A 19460-nucleotide genomic window follows, 5' to 3' on the forward strand; every position below is an offset into this window, starting at 1 on the left:
AGATTTGAGCAAAGAGTGTAATATGTTATGGTTAATTTTGTCTATTGAAATCTTGTGGTCAATTTGGATTGCAAGGAATGAGGAAAAGTTTTAGGATAAGAGAAGATCACTTACTAAGCCTTATAAGAGACTCGTCTTTTACAATGTGGCAGTGCAAGTAACATGGACTATGAAGATTTCCAAACCCAAGTTTTTAAAGCTACTAGAAGCTCGAATGGTCAATATGAACAAGACTAAGAGTAGATATGGATTTTCTTAGCCATTCAACAAAGTTGTGCACTCTATCTTGAGAGGGCTTACTAGGAATTTCAAAAGAGAGATAATGTCTGAGAGCCTCCTCCAAAACATAGGAAAGAAGATGATGCAAAAGAAAAAAACTAGGTTTCACATTAAATACACTAGATTTGTTGGATAGGTGTGTAATTTTAGGCACGTCAAAAACTATGTAACAACAAAGGCAATATGTTGCAAATATATTATTAGGCGTATAAGACAATCAACAAAACAGTTAGTAATGAAGTAATTTTTTGAACTTTATAGCTTGATCTCTATTGTACTCAATGTATTATTATGCCGAGAGACATCTACAATGACATACAAATATCCGTAAACAAAAAATTGATTTTGAATAAATTTGACATGTAGATGAAAGGTAAATGCATGCATGTTTCAATTTCTTACATCTTTAATGAGAGTGAAAGAGTGCAATATTGTTCAACTCCACGTCCTTCTTCACAATTAATAAACATGCAAGACAATTATATGATATCTCTTGACATTATTTTACGTATATATTTTTTAAAATATAAGTATACTAGTTTTACTATCAATAATATAAAAAACCTTAATTATAAGCAAGAGACTTATCAAATAAACTACACTAAAAATTTATAAATGATTTAAAATTGTTACAAGAATCTTGTCAAACAAACTGGTGTGAAAAATTGCTAGCTATTAAAATTTAGAAAATATATGGTGTGAAAAATTGCTGGCAATTTGAATTTGCCATTAAAATTTTGAAAAACATTAAAATTTTGAAAAAGGAAAAGATATGATGCTTACCCCATTCCCACAACAATAAGTTCTGCACCCATTCATACAAAGCCATGGCTCCCTGTCTGTAGCAAAGGAAAGGAAATCAATTGAATTGCAACCCTCCAATGGCAAACTACGCACCCAACTCCTTGGAAACTCTCCTGCTGAGCACAATGATGAGCAGGCTTCAAACACGACCCCCTTATCTGGACACTACCTCTGTCATCTCCAACGCCTGCGATCGCATCATCTCCGACGACACCAAAACCCCACTTCAAAGAGAAGAGGCCAAGTTAGAGAAAGCCATTGTGCAGATTATTCTAAGTGGAGAAGGGCCCCAGAAACTTAGCCCCAATTCAGGTCAGGCCGTCTCAATAGGCGACCACCAGGTCTGCGTAGGGTTCCACGAGGATCCATCTGCAGGTTTTGATGTCGGTGATGGTGCTGGTCCTGCTTATCGTATCTGGGAATGGCACGGTCATATTATGCTGCATGATGACGATGAGGGCTACACGGCTGAGTATGTTTATGGGAATTATTTTGAGAAAACACAGGAGGTTAATCAGCGGGCAAGGGCTAAGGAAGAAGAGGAGGAGCCTGCCCGTGGAGCCGAGGGCTTGGGTTTGGGCGGCCTTATCGGGGGTAATCAGGATGAGACCAATGCCAGGATTTTGTGCAGGAATATAAGTGCCGGATCATTAAGGTGAAGCTACTTGCTTTGGATTTTAAGTCGATAATGAGGTTGAGGGATTTCAAATAGATTATTTGCTTACATTGTGGCTTTGAAAAAAAAGTGTTCTTGATATGAATTTAGGATTATATTTAATTTTTCTCTTCTTCAAACTCATTGATGAATTGTGCAGTCTAGAGTTGAACCGTGGAGCTCAAATTTTTTTATTTCCTATTTTCTTCAACTATATGTTTTGCAAAGCTGATTATTTTCTTTAGGGTTGGGAGTTTTGAAAAGCAATCTTTTGTTATGGGATTTAGAGTTGTAAAAGGAATAATGTCTTGTGCATTTGGAGTTCTGTAAAACAATAATTTGATGAATTGCGGGGTTTCAGATTTTGCCAAAAGTACTTGGCCAATTGTGTGGTTTTGGGAAAAATCAATGTTCACATTTAGAGTTTGGGTTTTGAAAATATCAACAAACTGAAAAAACAGTCCATTATATGGATTCTGGTTCAGAGTTTTTGAAAAATGTGGGATAAGAAAAGGCCCAAGGGTTTTCTTTAATGTGGTTGTGGCTAAAGAGAAATCGGTGTTTTATTTTTTCCATAAAAAAATGGGATGTGGATGTGGTTTTGGTTTGTCGTGGTTAGTTGTAGATGGGGTCTATGGAGATTGGTTAGTGTGGAAGCATTATTTTCAGAGTCAGTTAGGATATTATAACCAGCGGGCATTTGGATAATAAGAAACTAATATAATGTTCAATAGGTTGTCCGTTATTTTGCAAAACACGGCTCAATTGGGGTATGGAAGCCCTGTTATTGTAAATTGTATCCTTGCTGGAGTGGCAATTGAATTACTTTTTAACCAATTGTTAAAATGTGCTATGACATTTTTTTCATATTTTTGTTCAATGTTTCTTTTAAATTGGTGAATGAGAGACTTGTGGCCTTCTCCCTTTATATAAAAAGTTATAAACAATGTCAGAAATGTCTTCAACAACTGATATACCAGGCAAACAAAACAATATTATGTTATTAAACTAAATTACCCTAGCCCAAAAGACCCTGCTATCCCTTCTTAACATGGGTATGGAGGGTCATCTTGCATTGATTGTTGTCTGTTCTGCAAGGAGATTTATTTTTCTGCAAAATTATTGCCCATTTATTTGAATTGAATTCTGAGCAATCATCACGTTCATGCCCAGAGTTTCACTTTGGATCTGGCAGCACAGAGGGTTGCTTTCTCTAATCCTTCCTCCTTGAAGTCTTGGGGGAAGCAGCCATGGCCCCTAAAGGGGCGGAGCCCCTACTTGGTGCCATATTAGATCCAAAAGTAAATTGAGGCTCTGTAAACATCTTATCCCCAGGTTTTAGGGACACATCCTTGGATTCATCACTATTATCAAAGAAAAATATTTTCAAGGCTCAAGTCCATCACTTTCCACTAAGTAGACTGCTTCATGGGTTTGCCCTTTTGGTTGAAGGCAAGAGGTTTGTGCCTCTCTCTTGAGTGTTTCCTGTTGGTCTGTTTGAAAGTGTCCATTTCCTCAAGAATCTAAGCAAAGGTGAATGCAGATCGAAGCTGTGACTTTTATGGAACCACAATAAATTTCATAGTGGCATTTGCAATTGAAGAAAGACTGGGAATACCTCAAACATGAAGCGGAAGAATAGGGAGCCTAATCTAAACAGGAATAGCTGAGGAGGTTTCTGTGAGGGGATTGGAATTTTTCATACCATAGTTTCAGACAAAGGTAGGCTTTGTTCCAATACCAAGGTCTCTTCTGGAGCAGCAGGTTCCTTTTCACAATGGAACCGCAGATCATAAATAAGAAACCCTTTGCACAAAGACCAATGAAGATTTCATCCTTAGGGAAAGGTTGCCGAGGTTTTGAAATCCAATTGTTAACCTCAGCTAGACATGGCCAAAAGTTGTGGAAGCTGCAGATCAAAGTGTGTGCTTTATGTGCCACTTCGTCCTCCAGAACTTCTTATCCAAAATCCTAACGGGAAAGACCCTAACCCTAGCCCCATAATCTGAAGAAAGCTTATTTCTGTGTGCTGCACATGATACACCAGGGTAAACTGGATGGAGCTTTGCTGAATTATTTTCATGTGTCACTTGAATGCCATCACATGAAGCCATGGATGCAGAAACTGAGGTCGGGCACAGGAGATAAGAGGTGCCAAAGGAAAATACCTTGTGAATCACTGCTGGAGATGAACATTTTTTTGGACAAATACGGGAGACAATTGCTGAAGCTTGCACATTATTTTTTATATTACTATTCACAAGTATATTTTAGATGGATTAGAGCAAAGTCCTAATATGTCTTAAAAGCAGTGCAAATAAGTACATAAATGCATGTTCTTTCTTTCAACTTTTTCACCTCAATAAGATTTGTTCTTTTTTAAATTTATGTCTGGGACAATCCCTAATGAGAGACTGCCCTTAGGCTACATCCACTCTCAACTTTAAATCATTAATGTTACGGAAATGGCCATAAGTCGGCTCCAGTTAAATAAAAACTTCAATTCACACCTTACAACATTATCCATTGTATGATTGCTGTTTGAAGCTTCATACAGTATGATCAAATCAATCCATGATAAGAGCATAGCAATACCATGTATAGTGTTTTTCTCTAGTTATTTTAGGTTTAAATTATTAATCAATTTGATTTAGGTGTGATAATTTTCAATCTCCTCATGCCTATTGATTAAATTCGTTTTGTAAATAATTAATAAACGAAAAACCCCGAATTGAATTCCCTTCAAGGAGTGGCTACAAAAACTATGAATATAAGTGCCAAGGACCCTTCTTTTTACTTTTCTTATGTGGACTCGTTTAGAAGTGAATGGTTGAGCTTTTGTTAAAAATACCCTATTAGCTGACTTTTGCAGCAATATTTATTCGTCATCTTTGCTTTGAGATTTGGAGCTCGCTTATCTTCTCAACGGTAATTGTTACAATTCAAATGAACCCATACAAATTTCTTTATGCGCTTATGTTGGGTCAGATGTAAAACTCATCTGAGGCATTCCCTTATGTCTTTACATTCTTTTAAGTATAACTAGTATTTATGTTTGAGTATACAGGAATTGTTATAAGTGTTGTATATTATCTGTCTTTTTTAAAAAGATTATGTAGTGAGGGTTGGGAAACCCCCCCACCCCTTATATCTTGAAGTGATACTGCTCTATCTAATGTTCTCTTTGTAGGGATACCACTGGACTTTCAATTTAACTTGTGGGGATTCCACACTCCATCCTTTGCCTGGCCTCTAGCTCCTCCTCCTCGTTGTGGGACTACCACTTCTCCAGCTTCTCTTGCAGGACGGCCAGTTCACTACGCCTGCTGTTCCTCCTGCGAGTCTACCACTCTGCCCCTCTAGCCCCTTTTGCTCCTTCATCTCCTGCGGGACTACTGCTCCTCCTTCACCATCTCCTCTCTGTGAGACTACCTCTTTGCTCCTCTGTTCTGCCAACTCTTTCCTTCCTGCTTCGTTGCACTCCAGATTTTTCTCCTGCATCATGTGCAGGTCTATTATTTGCTCTTTCAACTGTAGTAGGAATATTACTCCAGCACACCCACTGGTGCTATGATGTCACTCTGGGGAGATTTGAACCTCTGGCGCTAAGATGTCGCTTGGGGAGATCTGAGCCTTGGTCTCTAACATGACAACCAAGTGGCCATGCTGCTTGAACATAACACCTTTGACATTCATTACCTATTTTTATTACATATTTACTATTCAATTATCTAATTTTGCATCGTGGATTATGGGAGCTAGCAGTTTTTATTACATTGGTTTCAAGTTCTTAACACTGTTATATGGCCAGTGTAGCACACCCCTGGTATGTGCAAATTTATTCAATATTTGGTTTAATTGTGTGTTTCCAAAATGTTGAAGGTATCAAACCTAGACGCGGTTGATGAAATGTCTTACCTCATGTTTTGATGGTTGAAATGTTTGTTAATGGTGTGGTCCCGTGGAGGGATCTACTGATCGTAGTGTTACTGCTCCAGTGGACCCATGCAACCTGTGAAATATGCATACAGGAAGGCATGGAATTAAATTCCTGGAAAGCCTGTCCCTTTAGAGGCTGGATGGTTCAATCCTTTGCTATTCTGGATTCTGAGAACTAACAGTTTTTATTACTAGGAAACATGTATACCAATGTTTGAGGATTTTGGTAGGAGATGAGAAATTTTGGCATCGCACAGAACTTTCAACTGTTAAGTGAGAATGTTTGTAGACAGTTTCTTCAAGTTTTTTATGATATTATCTGAGATGTCCCAGTTAGACAAGATTAAGAATTTCATGGGCACAATTCCGGAAAACTTCTCTATAGTGGTATTCCTCTTTCATGGGGACCATTGGATTAGTCTGTCTCTGCTAGTTTTGCTTTTGGTTTCGTTTTGTTCTTCTATGAAATATATATACACACGTACATACATCTTATATAGTTGTATGGAGTCTCGGCGTCTATTATGTGGTTGTTTGGAGATATGTGTAGAAAGAGGAATTATCTGAAGTTTGAAGATGGGCATTGTCGCATTATAATCTGCGAGTCATAATTTTACATTTCCATTATTTTTTTAATTTTCTATATGATATTGTCCGATGGTATATTTGAGCTTTACAGCCATTGTAAAAGGAGCTACCTGGGAGATCAGTTCTGTGTTTTTTGAGTTGACGTAAATGTGGGTTAAATTTCCAAAGATACTGGATACATCTTGGCTCCATCATTTCCAACATTGATTTTTTGAGCCTCTAGCAGCCTCCTTGTTACAAATTCCAGTCCATACATCATCTCAATTTTATTAGAATATTTTTTTGAGCGTGTAGCAGACTCGTTATAAACTTTAGTCTGTATGTCATCTCAATTCAATATTTAAATTATTTTGAGCATGTATCATCCCTTTCAAGAATTTATTATTTAAATCCTGTACGTTAAGCCTCCGTAATTAACTTGCCTATTCAGAGCATATAAACAACTGAAACTGAGAGGAGGTGCAGTGTCAGAAGATAATGTTTTTTCTTGTAATCATTGCAGAGGGATGTTTTCTGGTTTACATTTATGTATCTATAATTTCGGAACACACCATATGGTACAATTTCTTTGAAAGTTTGCTTCAGTGAAAACCTAAAAGGAGCATAAGATGAGACCATATCTCTTCCACAAGGAATCAAAATAGAGGATACAAAGTTACAAACACTCTGACATCTGCAAATAAACATGGTAGAAAACAGAGGCGATTTGACAACTTTGGGCAGTTAATTTGAGTTGAATCATAATGTGCACAACTTTCTATGTTTAAAATAACGATTAAAACACAATCTTTCCATAAGACAATCTCCCCCTTACGAAATATTAAAATTTTGTGGATTGACTAGTTGGACGCCTTTGTTGTTAAAACAAGGGAGACTTTCATTACACTCCTTGCGGCCATCAAAATTATAACTTTTGTGCTTAAGAAAACTCATGAATTGTACTACAGGGATGTCCAATATGATAGCTACACATAACACTGTTGCCTTGCACACTTACAGATGTATTACATCTTCATGAGGGTGACTTTGCGTTTGTTGTCCAACAACACAATAATGTTTATTGTTTGTGGTCATGCTTTCAAATAGTTCATAAAGAAATGGAGGAGATTTAGAGCTACTTGTAACATGGGGATGATCAGTCCATATATCTTATGGTGTGGCCATGAGTTGAATTGATGCTCGTAAATGAACATGGCACCAAGGGACTGACTATTCTCAATGATGTTTACACCTCTTTTGGCGAGAGGTAGTATGTTCAAGCAATGACGATGTTAAGGGATTAAAAAATGTATGAATATGCCCTTCAACTTATGGCATGTGGTGAGAATTGATTTTCTTCACTTTCTAGCTTTTGATATTTATTGCAAAAGTTTATCACATGCCATCATAGTACAAGCAATATTTACAATGTTTTGGAAACAATATTGAAGAAAACCTCCCAAAAACTATAGTAGACAGGTGTAATTGCCTTTAAGCCCTTTCAAAAGATGATTATGTAACTAGGTTGCTTAACTTGATTCTTCGTATTTAGTGGGATTGACATCAAATGACTTGACTTGCACAAGAGTATTTTAAGCCCTTTCAAAAGATGATGGTGTAACTAGGTTGCTTAACTTGATTCTTCATATTTTGTGGGATATTGACATCAAAATGACTTAGACTTGCACAAGACTACTCCCAATGAACCCTACTATTGGAAGTATCCATAACATATTAATCACCACTATTTTGTATATACTTAAATTAATCATGGATTATCAATTCTTCAATAAAGATGTGTTAAAGCACTTGCACAAAAGGGACTATTAGTGCACATTTGTAATTTAATCTATTCCCCTTTCTTACAATTGGCACTTGCCTTTGTGTTGAACTAGCTTGCATTATGTTCTAGTTGATTTAAATGGTAGCAGAGAGGCTTGACTTGAATTGAAGTTGGATTGACCAAATGAGGTAGAGGTTGTAAGACGAACTTTAATAGATATTCATCTACCTAAAAGCCCTATAAGAAAACCAGTGGTCTACTACTTCATCATTGATGACCTTTCTTGTTAAGAACATCTAGAAAACTTGTATCCGACCCTCTAGTGGACCATGTGACTTTTGAGCCATGTTTAAAGTACATTTAATGCAACAAAGATTCATGTTTGTAATAGAATGGCTCTTCCCATGCATCTCGACCAATAGGAATTGGATCTAACTGTTGATATTTTGGTATGGTTTTGTCATTGATGTCAACACCTACTAAATACACCTACTTTGGGGATCCAACAACATTCACCGACAAGCAGTAATTTGTGCAACAGCTATTGGTATATGATTCACCGGTACCTGAAATGATATGGAAGACACTTGGTAATGTCGAAGATATCATGTGGACACTTTATTTTGAAGAAATAATCATTGGTATATTCATATTTGCATATTTGCTTTTATCGGCAAATAGGTCCAGGTTATCTAGGGTTACACCGACAGGTTTATTTTTTTCAGATCAGCATGGCACGCTATGGAGATGACATTATTGTTGTAAATGCATTAAGCCGACATGTTTAATCGGTTATTGCATCGGATGTTATATTATTTGTAAAAAGTTTTTATTGTAATATCTTGTAGAGCTGACCTACTAAAATTGGTCTTAGGGTATGGTATAAATATAAGATCTTATTTGTAAGATCAAGTGTGGAATGCGAAAAAGAATTGTGTGAATGTATATGTGAGATCAAACGGAGGTATACACGAAGACATCATTTGAAGATGAAGTTAGGTTTTTTGTAAAATCATATTAGCATTACACCGATACTGAATCCAGCATATGAAGATGCTATTTTGTGCAGTACATTGTTATTGGATTTAACCATCCAACTGTAGTCAGTGTGACTCCCATTTGTGATTGAGCAGTGAGCTCTAGGCTGTTGGCCTTTCTGCATGTGCAGACCCCTCTTGTACACTTACTATCTGCAGTAGTATCATTTGATTGTGGGTAAGGTTTCCCACCGTGGTTTTTCCCCTTGCAGGATTTCCACGTACAAATATTGGTGTCATGTTTTGTGGATGACTTTATGTTTATATTTCATGCATTAATCCTTACCGGTATAGCAATTTACCGTTAACACTGTCTACCGACATACTTAACTGGTTTACCGGTATTAAGCATTAAGCTGGTTAATAAGTTTTTGATTTGAATTTATTAGACAACTGATTCACCCCCCCCTCTCAGTTGTCTCCGGGACCTAACAATTGGTATGAGAGCCTAGTCTTCCTTTTGTAGAAGTTTAACAACTTGAGGAGATCCAATGTCTACTAATTATTTCAGGAAGGACAGTCCTAAACTTGATGAAACCAACTATGGGATATGGAAGATCAGAATGGAGACACATCTGAATTGCATCGGTAAAGACATTTGGGAAGTTACTAAGAATGGTTATACTGCTGTTATAGCTGGTCAGACTGCTCCAACTACCTTAGCCAAAGATGAAGAAAATGATTGCAAAGCAAGAGAAGCACTTTTGAGCGTATTATCAGATCAACAAATCATGTGATTATCAGATAGGTCTACTGCTAAAGCTATTTGGGATCATTTGGAAACACTCAATGAAGGAGATTCCATAGTCAAAATTGCAAAACTTGAAAGCTTCCGAGTCAGGTATGAACATCTGAAAATGGAAGAAGATGAAAGGATTTCTGCTTTTATGGAAAGAGTAAATGAAATTGTTTTGGGTATCAAATGTTGTGAAGGAACCTTGAGTGAGGATGAAATTGTTTCAAAAATATTAAGAGGTTTGCCACCGGCATATAAAATGAAAGTTACTGCTATAAATGAGTTAAGAACAATGCCTAATACATCAGTAACTAGGGATACATTGATTGGAAAACTTTCAGCTTTTGAAATTGAGGAATTTGGTCCTGTTGCTACTATAAAGACTGGTTTGGCATTTAAAGCATCAACATCATCTGCTCCATCATTTGACAAATCAGATTGGAGAGCCTTTTATGCAAGAGAACTTGAAAAAACCAGAAAGGAGAATGAAGAGCTTGAAGAACTTGAAACACTATTTGCAAGGAAAATGCCAAAAGGTCCAATTGGAAGTAAGTATGAAGGTAAAACACCCTTTAAATGTTTTAACTGCAATAAGATTGGTCATATGGCTTCAAGATGCTCTGATAGACATGCTAGACTAAGAGAAGAATCTAGAAGAACATACAAGCCTAATCCTGAATATCAGAGATACAGATTTAAGAAGAACAAAGATAAATCTTGTTACATTGCTGATGAAGGTGTGACTGATGATTCTGATGAGGGTCCAACAGACAATGGATGAGCTTTTGTTGCTATAACAAAAGATCAACCGACACCTATTGCTCAATTGGTAGAACAAGCCCTAGCAGCTAAAGTTGAATCAAAGGATGAATGGATTATTGATTCAGGATGCTCACATCATATGACTGGAGACAAAGGTAAATTCTTGAACTTTCAAGAATACAATGGAGGTTTAGTAAGATTTGGAGATGACAAAGCCTATTCAATTAAAGGTAAGGGTTCAATATCTCTTGATGGTAAACATAACACTGACAATGTCTACTATGTTGAAGGATTAAAGCATAATCTTTTAAGTGTTGGTCAATTAGTTGAGAAGGGTTTTCAGTTGCAATTTAAAAATGGAAAATGCAAAATCATGAATAGAACTGCTTTGGAAATTGCAACCGGTAATCATACTAGAGGTAATATCTTTCATTTAAATAACAGTGAAAAGGCATGCTTAATTGCACATATAGATGAAAGTTGGTTATGGCACAAGAAACTATGTCATGTAAATTTTGATTGCATGGTAAAAATCAGTACTTCTAAGGCAGTTAGAGATCTACCTAAAATTGTGAAACCTCAGAATACAATTTGTAAGGAATGTCAATTTGGAAAACAAGTTAGAGCTAGTTTCAAAAGTATTCTAGAAAAATTCAATAATGCTCTTGATTTAATTCACACTGATTTATGTGGTCCAACTAGAACTAAAAGCTTTCAAGGTGAGATATTTCATGCTAATTATTGATGATTATTCTAGAATGTTTTGGGTTACTTTTTTCAAAGGAAAATCAGAAGCACCTGGGAAGTTGAAACTATTCAAAGCAATGGTTGAAAATGAAACCGGTAAGAAAATCAAATGTTTAAGATCAGATCAAGGAGGAGAATTCACATCTAAGGACTTCAATACATTCTGTGAAGTGAATGGAATCAAAAGACAATTATCAGCACCTCAGACACCACAACAGAATAGAGTTGTTGAAAGGAAAAACATAACTATCTTGGATGCAATAAGAAGTATGTTATCAGAAGCAAATCTACCACATATGTATTGGAGAGAGGCAGTAAGCACTGCCGTCTATACATTCAACAAAGTTCACATCAAAGGTGAAATCGGTAAGACCCCTCATGAACTATGGTTTGGTAATATTCCTACTCTTAAGTATTTCAGAATTTTTGGAAGCAAATGTTATATTAGAAGAGATGAGTATATTGGCAAATTTGATCTTAGAAGTGATGAAGGAATATTTTTTGGTTATTCATCTAAGAGCAAGACATATAGATGTTTTAATAAAAGATTGCAGAAAATTGTTGAGAGTACAAATGTAAAGATTGATGAACAATTCAGAGGAACTTCAAAGTATATAGACTCTGAATCGGCAACAGAAATTGTGACAAATGAACCTACACTGAATCCACCGATACAAAATGAAGATCCAGTTACCTCGATATCATCAGAGGATTCCACAATAGTTGAAAAACAACAACAAACTAAGACACCCCGGTATGTAAGACTGAATCATTCTGAAGATCAGATAATTGGAAACAAATTTAAAGGAGTTATGACAAGAGGAAGATTGGCAAATGAAAAGGTATGTCTTATTTCTCAAATTGAACCATCATCTATCAATGAGGCATGTGAAGATAAATTTTGGATTAAAGCTATGGAAGAAGAATTAGGACAAATTGAGAAGAATAATACTTGGACATTAGTTCCCCGGCCTAAAGATAAAAATGTAATTGGAACCAAATGGGTATTTAGAAACAAACTTAATGAAGATGGTAAGGTTGTCAGAAATAAAGCAAGACTAGTGTGTAAGGGATATTCTCAGAAAGAAGGAGTTGATTACAATGAAACCTTTGCATCGGTAGCCAAAATTGAGGCAGTTAGATTGTTCTTGGCTTTTGTAGCTCACAAGGATTACAAAGTTTATCAAATGGATATTAAATGTGCATTTTTGAATGGAGATCTTGAAGAGGAAGTTTATATTGAACAACTTGATGGATTTTCTTTGACAGATGACAATGATATGGTTTGCAGGTTAAGAAAAACTCTGTATGGATTGAAACAAGCCCCAAGAGCTTGGTATGCAAGATTGGATAAGTATCTTTTAAAGATTGGTTTTACTAAAGGAAATGTAGATAGTAATTTATATTACAAAGTAACTAATGATGACATCTTGATTATTGAAGTATTTGTTGATGATATAATCTTTGGAGGAGAAGATGGATTATGTAAAGAATTTTCTCTTGAAATGCAGTAAGAATTTGAAATGTCTATGATTGGAGAAATAAAATTCTTCTTAGGATTGCAGATTTCACAGACTGATAAAGGTATATTTTTGAGTCAATCTAAGTACTTGAAAGAACTACTTAAGAAATTTGGGATGGAGAACTCTAAACCGGTAAGCACACCTATGACTACAAATGACAAATTATCTCAAAGGGATGAATCTACACCTATTAATCCAACTAGATACAAATCTATGATAGGAGGTTTACTGTATTTGACACAAACCAGACCTAATATTATGAATGCAGTATGTATTGTTTCTAGATTTCAGAGTAATCCTAAGGAAAATCATGAATCAGCAGTAAAAAGGATTTTCCGGTACTTACAAGGCACAACAAATCTTGGATTATGGTATCCCAAAGATGAAAATTTTGATCTATGTGCATATACAGATGCAAATTGGGCAGGAGATGTGGATGATAGAAAAAGCACCACTGGAGGAGCATTCTTTCTTGGAAAGAGATTAGTTTCTTGGTTGAGTAAGAAACAAAGTTGTACATCTTTATCAATAGTAGAATCAGAATATGTTGCAGCAGCAACAAACTGTACATAGGTACTTTGGCTTAAGCAAATGTTGAAATACATAAAGGTAAAATGCAAGGAACCTATTACTATATATTGTGATAACACTACAGCAATTGATATATCTAAAAATCCGGTATTACATTCTAAAACAAAACATGTTTCTATCAAACTGAATTTTCTAAGGGAAAAAGTTGAAGAAAAAGAGATAAAATTGGTTTATGTGAATACTAAAGAACAACTTGCAGATATTTTCACAAAACCTTTGCCTAAGGAGACTTTTGAGTATCTCAGAGGTCAGCTTGGAGTCATACCACCACTTGTAGAGACTTAGATAGTTGATGATTGTTATCAATCGACATAATTAAATGGACAAATCTTTATTCCGGTATTTGATGAGGAAGCTACTTCTTAGGGGGAGTAGTTGGTATATTGAATTGGTTGGTATTTTGTGACTTTTGTGACTTTGGCATTTGATGTCAAAGGGGGAGAGATATCTATGGAAAAACACATTATCTTTTTGGTGAAAGATTTCAGGGGAGAGATTTTGAAAATCACATTTAAGGAGAAACTGGTATTGTTACTCCCAGGGGGAGAAATGGAGATTGTTGGTTTTTGTATTTGACATTTTTGTTTTGGCACTTTGATGGTTTTTCAATCTTGTGTTGCCATCAATGCCAAAGGGGGAGATTGTTGGTATTTTGGTATGGTTTTGTCATTGATGTCAACACCTACTGAATACACATACTTTGGGGATCCAGCAACATTCACCAGCAAGCAGTAATCTGTGCAACAGTTACTGGTATATGATTCACCGGCAGGATATATTGTTCACCGGTACCTGGAATGATATGGAAGACACTTGGTAATGTCGAAGACATCATGTGGACACTTTATTTTGAAGAAATAATCATTGGTATATTCATATTTGCATATTTGCTTTTACCGGCAAATAGGTCCAAGTTATCTAGGGTTACACCGACAGGTTTATCTTTTCCAGATCAGCATGGCATGCTATGGAGATGATTTATTATTGTTATAAATTCATTAAGCCGACATGTTTAATTGGTTATTGCATCAGATATTATATTATTTGTAAAAAGTTTTTATTTTAATATTTTGTAGAGCCGACCTACTAAAATTGGTCTTAGTGTATGGTATAAATGTAAGATCTTATTTGTAAGATCAAGTGTGGAATGTGAAAAAGAATTGTGTGAAGATATATGCGAGATCAAGCAGAGGTATACACGAAGACATCATTTGAAGATGAAGTTAGGTTTTTTGTAAAAGCATATCAGCATTACACCGGGTACTGAAACCAGCATATAAAGATGCTATTTTGTGCAGTACATTGTTATTGGATTTAACCATCCAACTGTAGTCAGTGTGACTACCATTTGTGATTGAGCAGTGAGCTCTAGGCTGTTGGCCTTTCTGCATGTGCATATCCCTCTTGTACACTTACTATCTGTAGTAGTATCATCTGATTGTGGGTAAGGTTTCCCATCGTGGTTTTTCCCCTTGCAGGATTTCCACGTTCAAATATTGGTGTCGTGTGTTGTGGATGACTTTATGTTTATATTTCATGCATTAATCCTTACCGGTATAGCAATTTACTGTTAACACTGTCTACCGGCATATTTAACTGGTTTACCGGTATTAAGCATTAAGTTGGTTAATAAGTTTTTGATTTGAATTTATTAGACAACTGATTCACCCCCCCCTCTCAGTTGTCTCCGGGACCTAACACTAACATCTTCCTTATTTGTTGACAATGCTAGATACAAAGAATATCTTGCCAAATATACATCAAGGTAGAACAACAAACCAAAAGGTACCACCATACATGGACTCAAATTTGAAATGGTTTAAATTTTAACCTTACCTTGTTTGTTTGTAAATTATTGACTATCTTGTGGGTTATGATGTGTGTAGGAGGTCTACTATTTGTTTTCAACTCCCAACTCTCAATATGCAATTACTCATTTATTGATTCCGTTTCAACCTTTCCCTTCTTAATGTAGGCATTAGATAACCATGTTCTTTGGAATTGTGCCCCTTGTTGAAGTTACAAGGCAAAGTACCCATTATAATGGAAGCAACAAGTTATACTAATTGTTGTTTGTGTTTTGTCTTGCTATTTTATTTTCCTATTTGATTAACAAGGCAAAACAAACCTCGATTGTTGTGAATTTTATTGGAGCAAACTCATCTTGTACAAATTGTTTTACAACATTGTTGCATGCAAACAATGGTTCATCCAAGAAGATTCATTTTTTATTTCAAGTTAGAAATACATGGCCAACTCCTACAACCCTCCTCTTGCTACAACCAAAGATAATCATCCAAGGTATCACTAGTACTAGAAAATAGTACCTAGTTAACACTAACCTCAACTTATCTACTCACGCAAATTCTAATCACTTTGCCTTGCTTTTGTTGACTCCAATTTGTGTTATAGCTTTCAACATCAATGTGTTGACCATTTACCTAGACTAAATGAATCTATGAAACACATGAAACCCCTCAAATGGCAAGTAATAACAACTTTGCAAGAGACTTTGAAGCATTTTTAGTACACTCATCTATGAGACAAGCTTTATATGCTCCAAACTATCAATTGAAATTATAAAGAATTGTAAGAATTACTAGTCTACCAAAAATGGTGTCATGTAGTGGTGGTTTCATCATTCTTCTTAGCCAACTAGGCCATCTACCCCTAAATAAGGACATAGCAACATATGCAAGAAACTCATATAATAAACATAGGTGTCACATTGGAGTCCTTATGATTAAAAATGTACCAACTCGTACCATGTGAGTTTCCACATATATCTATTGAATCTTAGAAATGTAAAACTAAGATTAATATATTCTAGGCTACTTGTGTCTTCATCTCATGCCTCCTTGTCTCCTAAAAATCATTTTTTATTCCACTTCTCCATACATTAATTACTATGCAACAATAATTTGGTTATATTACATAATAAACATAAGTTGAAGTTGCTAGAAACACAAATTGCACTAAGAAAGCATAGCAACCAACTATTCCTCAAAGAAAAGATGATATTATTTAATGGGCCTTTTATCATTTTTTTAGTATTTTAGGCTATCTACCTCTAATAAATCGTATAGTAATTTATGCAAGAAATTTTAATGTGAATTTTTATTGTCCACTAATAAAGTTCCAACCCATGCCAAGTGACTTTCCATGGCTTTTGTAGAATATTAGGAATATAGAGCCAAAGATTCTAGTCTTCTCATGTCTTAATCTCATGCCTCCTTGTCCTAAAGTTCAAGTTGTATTTCATTTCTCCATCCATTTTTATTGAATAAATAATTTTGTTTTGTTGCATAGACATATTGAATTTTTAAGGCATGCTAATTGCATAAAGAAAATGACATAGCTAACCTCTATAAAACCTAGTGATAATTGCTTTAAGTCCAAGAAGTTATAATCACATCTAATAAGTGGGTCAATTTTGGCTTAATAAATAATTTTATCAAAATGCTCATGATGTTATCTATAATTCCAATATAAATCCTTGGGCTTGACATTATTTATGGTCATTGACTTTAACAATTACATTAAACAATGTATGAGGTAAACAATTCACATTATGTATAAACTATGCCTCTTGTCAAAGCAACAAACAAACTTCCCTTACGGTGGGATGATCTTCTACAATTGACAAACCCTAAGGTCTTAGCTTATCAAGAGTGACAATTGACAACAATGACACTAAACAATATAATTTTAGCATTTACCACATTTTCAAGTATCTAGTTACCTACAGTCACATTTCTCAATCCATCATCCTCCATAACTTTGTAAGAATCAAAGTGTATATGTCCCACAAAATCATCAACAAGGTGGTGCCATAAAAATGTTTACCAAGTAAAACCATCAACTCCATATTTTTAACTATTTTTGCACTTATAAAAAGAAAACTATTAAGACATTGAATATTATGTAAAATCAAAATTTTTGATATCGTGTATAGATTTTAAGTACAATTTAGTAAAATTAAAAAAAATAATGTCATTTTTTAAATATTTGATTTTTGTTATATGAGTCCTTTTGACTGGAGCTATGAATTAGACTAGGGTTTTGAAAAGACCCTAAAACCTTGAACAAGCAAGATCTAAAACAATGTGTGACCAAAACCATCAACCAAACAAGTCTTAAAATCAAAAGGCCCTTGAGAAACAAACAACAAACTTATTGCAATAAGATATGTAAAACAATGATTAAGAAGGTCTAAATCCAAACCTCACCAAATAACTCTATAGAGGATTCAAAACTTGACCTATATGGGAACCATGTTGCCTTTTTCCAAAGAAGATCAGGCACACCCAAGGGACAAGGGGCATCATCCATTTTCCTTTTGTCCTCAACAAGGGACACTCATGCATTCCCTACAGGCCTTGCAACTATAGTGTCTTAATCATTCCCATTATTCCTCATATTATAGTGTTCTTTACTCTTTAAAGCATCTTGAACACTGTGAATCTCTTTCCCGTGATCAAGAGAATGATTGATACTTGTCTAAAGAAGGTTTTTTTTAAAAAAATTGCACACGAGTAAGAAATGCCCAACTTTATGGCAATGGACGAAAACTTGTGAGGAAGATTTGTAGTAGACTTTTTGCTCCCAAACCCCAAATTTGGAACACAATTTGATTGCATTTGCATCTCTTTATCAATATCAACTCTCACATTTGATTTCATGACCTCATCAATTAAAAGAAATTGGCTAAAAGAATTGAAAATGTCTCGAAAGACCTCTTTGTTTTCAATATTCCAAAGGAAACCCTAAGAGTAAAACATAAACAAAGATCCTTTAAAAACTTTTTCGTTGTAGCATCATTTCCAATAGAGCATCTTTCCAAAAAAAAGACCAGATTTACCAAGGAACCAAGGACCTCCTAGAAGGATATTGATACTATCCTCCAAGGTTTGAAAAGAGAATAAGAAAACCTTTGGTCATTGCAGTATCTTGCTTTTTATATTTATAATATATTTTAAGAGTGATATTATGTCATAACATATATTGTGACATAACCTATCTGTACATGACTCCTAAGGGTGCCATTGTTGCCTACCTTGCTAAGGATGTGATTGCTGAGGTGTTTGGAATTCCACGAGGAGCAGATATGAAAGATATAACTAAGGATGAATATGAAGACAGATATAAGGTTTGGAAAGAGAATAAGAAAACTATTTAATTTTGATAGCTATTTCCTTATGTGCAAGTGAGGAATCACTAGGTTAATTAATTTTAGCCCACTATGAAAAGTGGATGGAAAAGGCCAAACATATGTATCTTTTCATAACCAAAGGATGTGACCTTGACATTCAACCTTAACATGGAGAATGTACTATTAAGGTTTCTCCAATGTGGATGTCAATCATATTCATATGAAATCTGGTCTTTTTTTGGAAAATTGATCTATTGGATTTGATGCTACAAAGAAAAATATCATGAATATCCTTGACATTCAACCTTAACATGCATTTCTAGTATAGTAAATGGCTATGGAAATGATATTGCTCACTTGATACAATGGTATAATCTCTTTTCTTCTAGTTCTAATAGATTCACGAGTCTTGCCTAGTTTTATTGCTAATTCCCATCTTGTTGCTTTCTTTGTGGATTGATACAGTGAGGGTAAAAAATGCTTTAGGTACCTCCCAATACCAACTTGTGTTTGGGTTAGATCCTATCATCCCTACGAATCTCAGAATTCCCACCCTTAAATTCACGGAGAGTCATATTGGAGGCGATAATAAAAACTAGGTAAGACTTGTGAATCTATTAAATCTATAATGAATTAAATCTTGGCTAATGTTAATATACTAAACAATCCAAATTCAAGAATAATAGGTTTAATCACGTCATTAGAAGTCATATATTTGTTGTTAAATCATATATTATGTGTATCTTGTTAAATTGATCATAAAGAATCATCAATCTGTTTTGGTGCAACATACTTTCAGGAATGATTGTCTTGTATATTAACAAGATTGAGTGGGAAAAGTTATATTCTTTAATTCATATAGATATGCTTTGTTACAAATAGTTT

The 19460-nt window shown here is 35.1% G+C and overlaps 1 protein-coding gene across 3 annotated transcripts; it reads left to right on the forward strand.

Annotated features, from left to right (window-relative positions):
* The first annotated feature begins 1042 nt into the window (after positions 1-1042).
* On the forward strand, positions 1043-15207 carry LOC131069124 (uncharacterized). Of its 3 annotated transcripts, none has more exons than XM_058004455.2 (2): positions 1043-1738; positions 15156-15207. In XM_058004455.2, the coding sequence occupies exons 1-2, from the start codon at positions 1161-1163 to the stop codon at positions 15190-15192; spliced, it is 615 nt and encodes a 204-aa protein (XP_057860438.2). In that variant the 5' UTR covers positions 1043-1160; the 3' UTR covers positions 15193-15207. The 3 variants fall into 3 exon arrangements, with proteins under 3 accessions (XP_057860438.2, XP_057860436.2, XP_057860437.2); XM_058004453.2 differs by lacking the exon at positions 15156-15207 and adding an exon at positions 4929-5488 and having other exon boundaries at positions 1044-1738; XM_058004454.2 differs by lacking the exon at positions 15156-15207 and adding an exon at positions 5621-5955 and having other exon boundaries at positions 1045-1738.
* The last annotated feature ends 4253 nt before the right edge of the window (positions 15208-19460 follow it).

Source organism: Cryptomeria japonica, chromosome 1, assembly GCF_030272615.1.
Source record: "Cryptomeria japonica chromosome 1, Sugi_1.0, whole genome shotgun sequence".
NCBI classification, from domain to species: domain Eukaryota; kingdom Viridiplantae; phylum Streptophyta; class Pinopsida; order Cupressales; family Cupressaceae; genus Cryptomeria; species Cryptomeria japonica.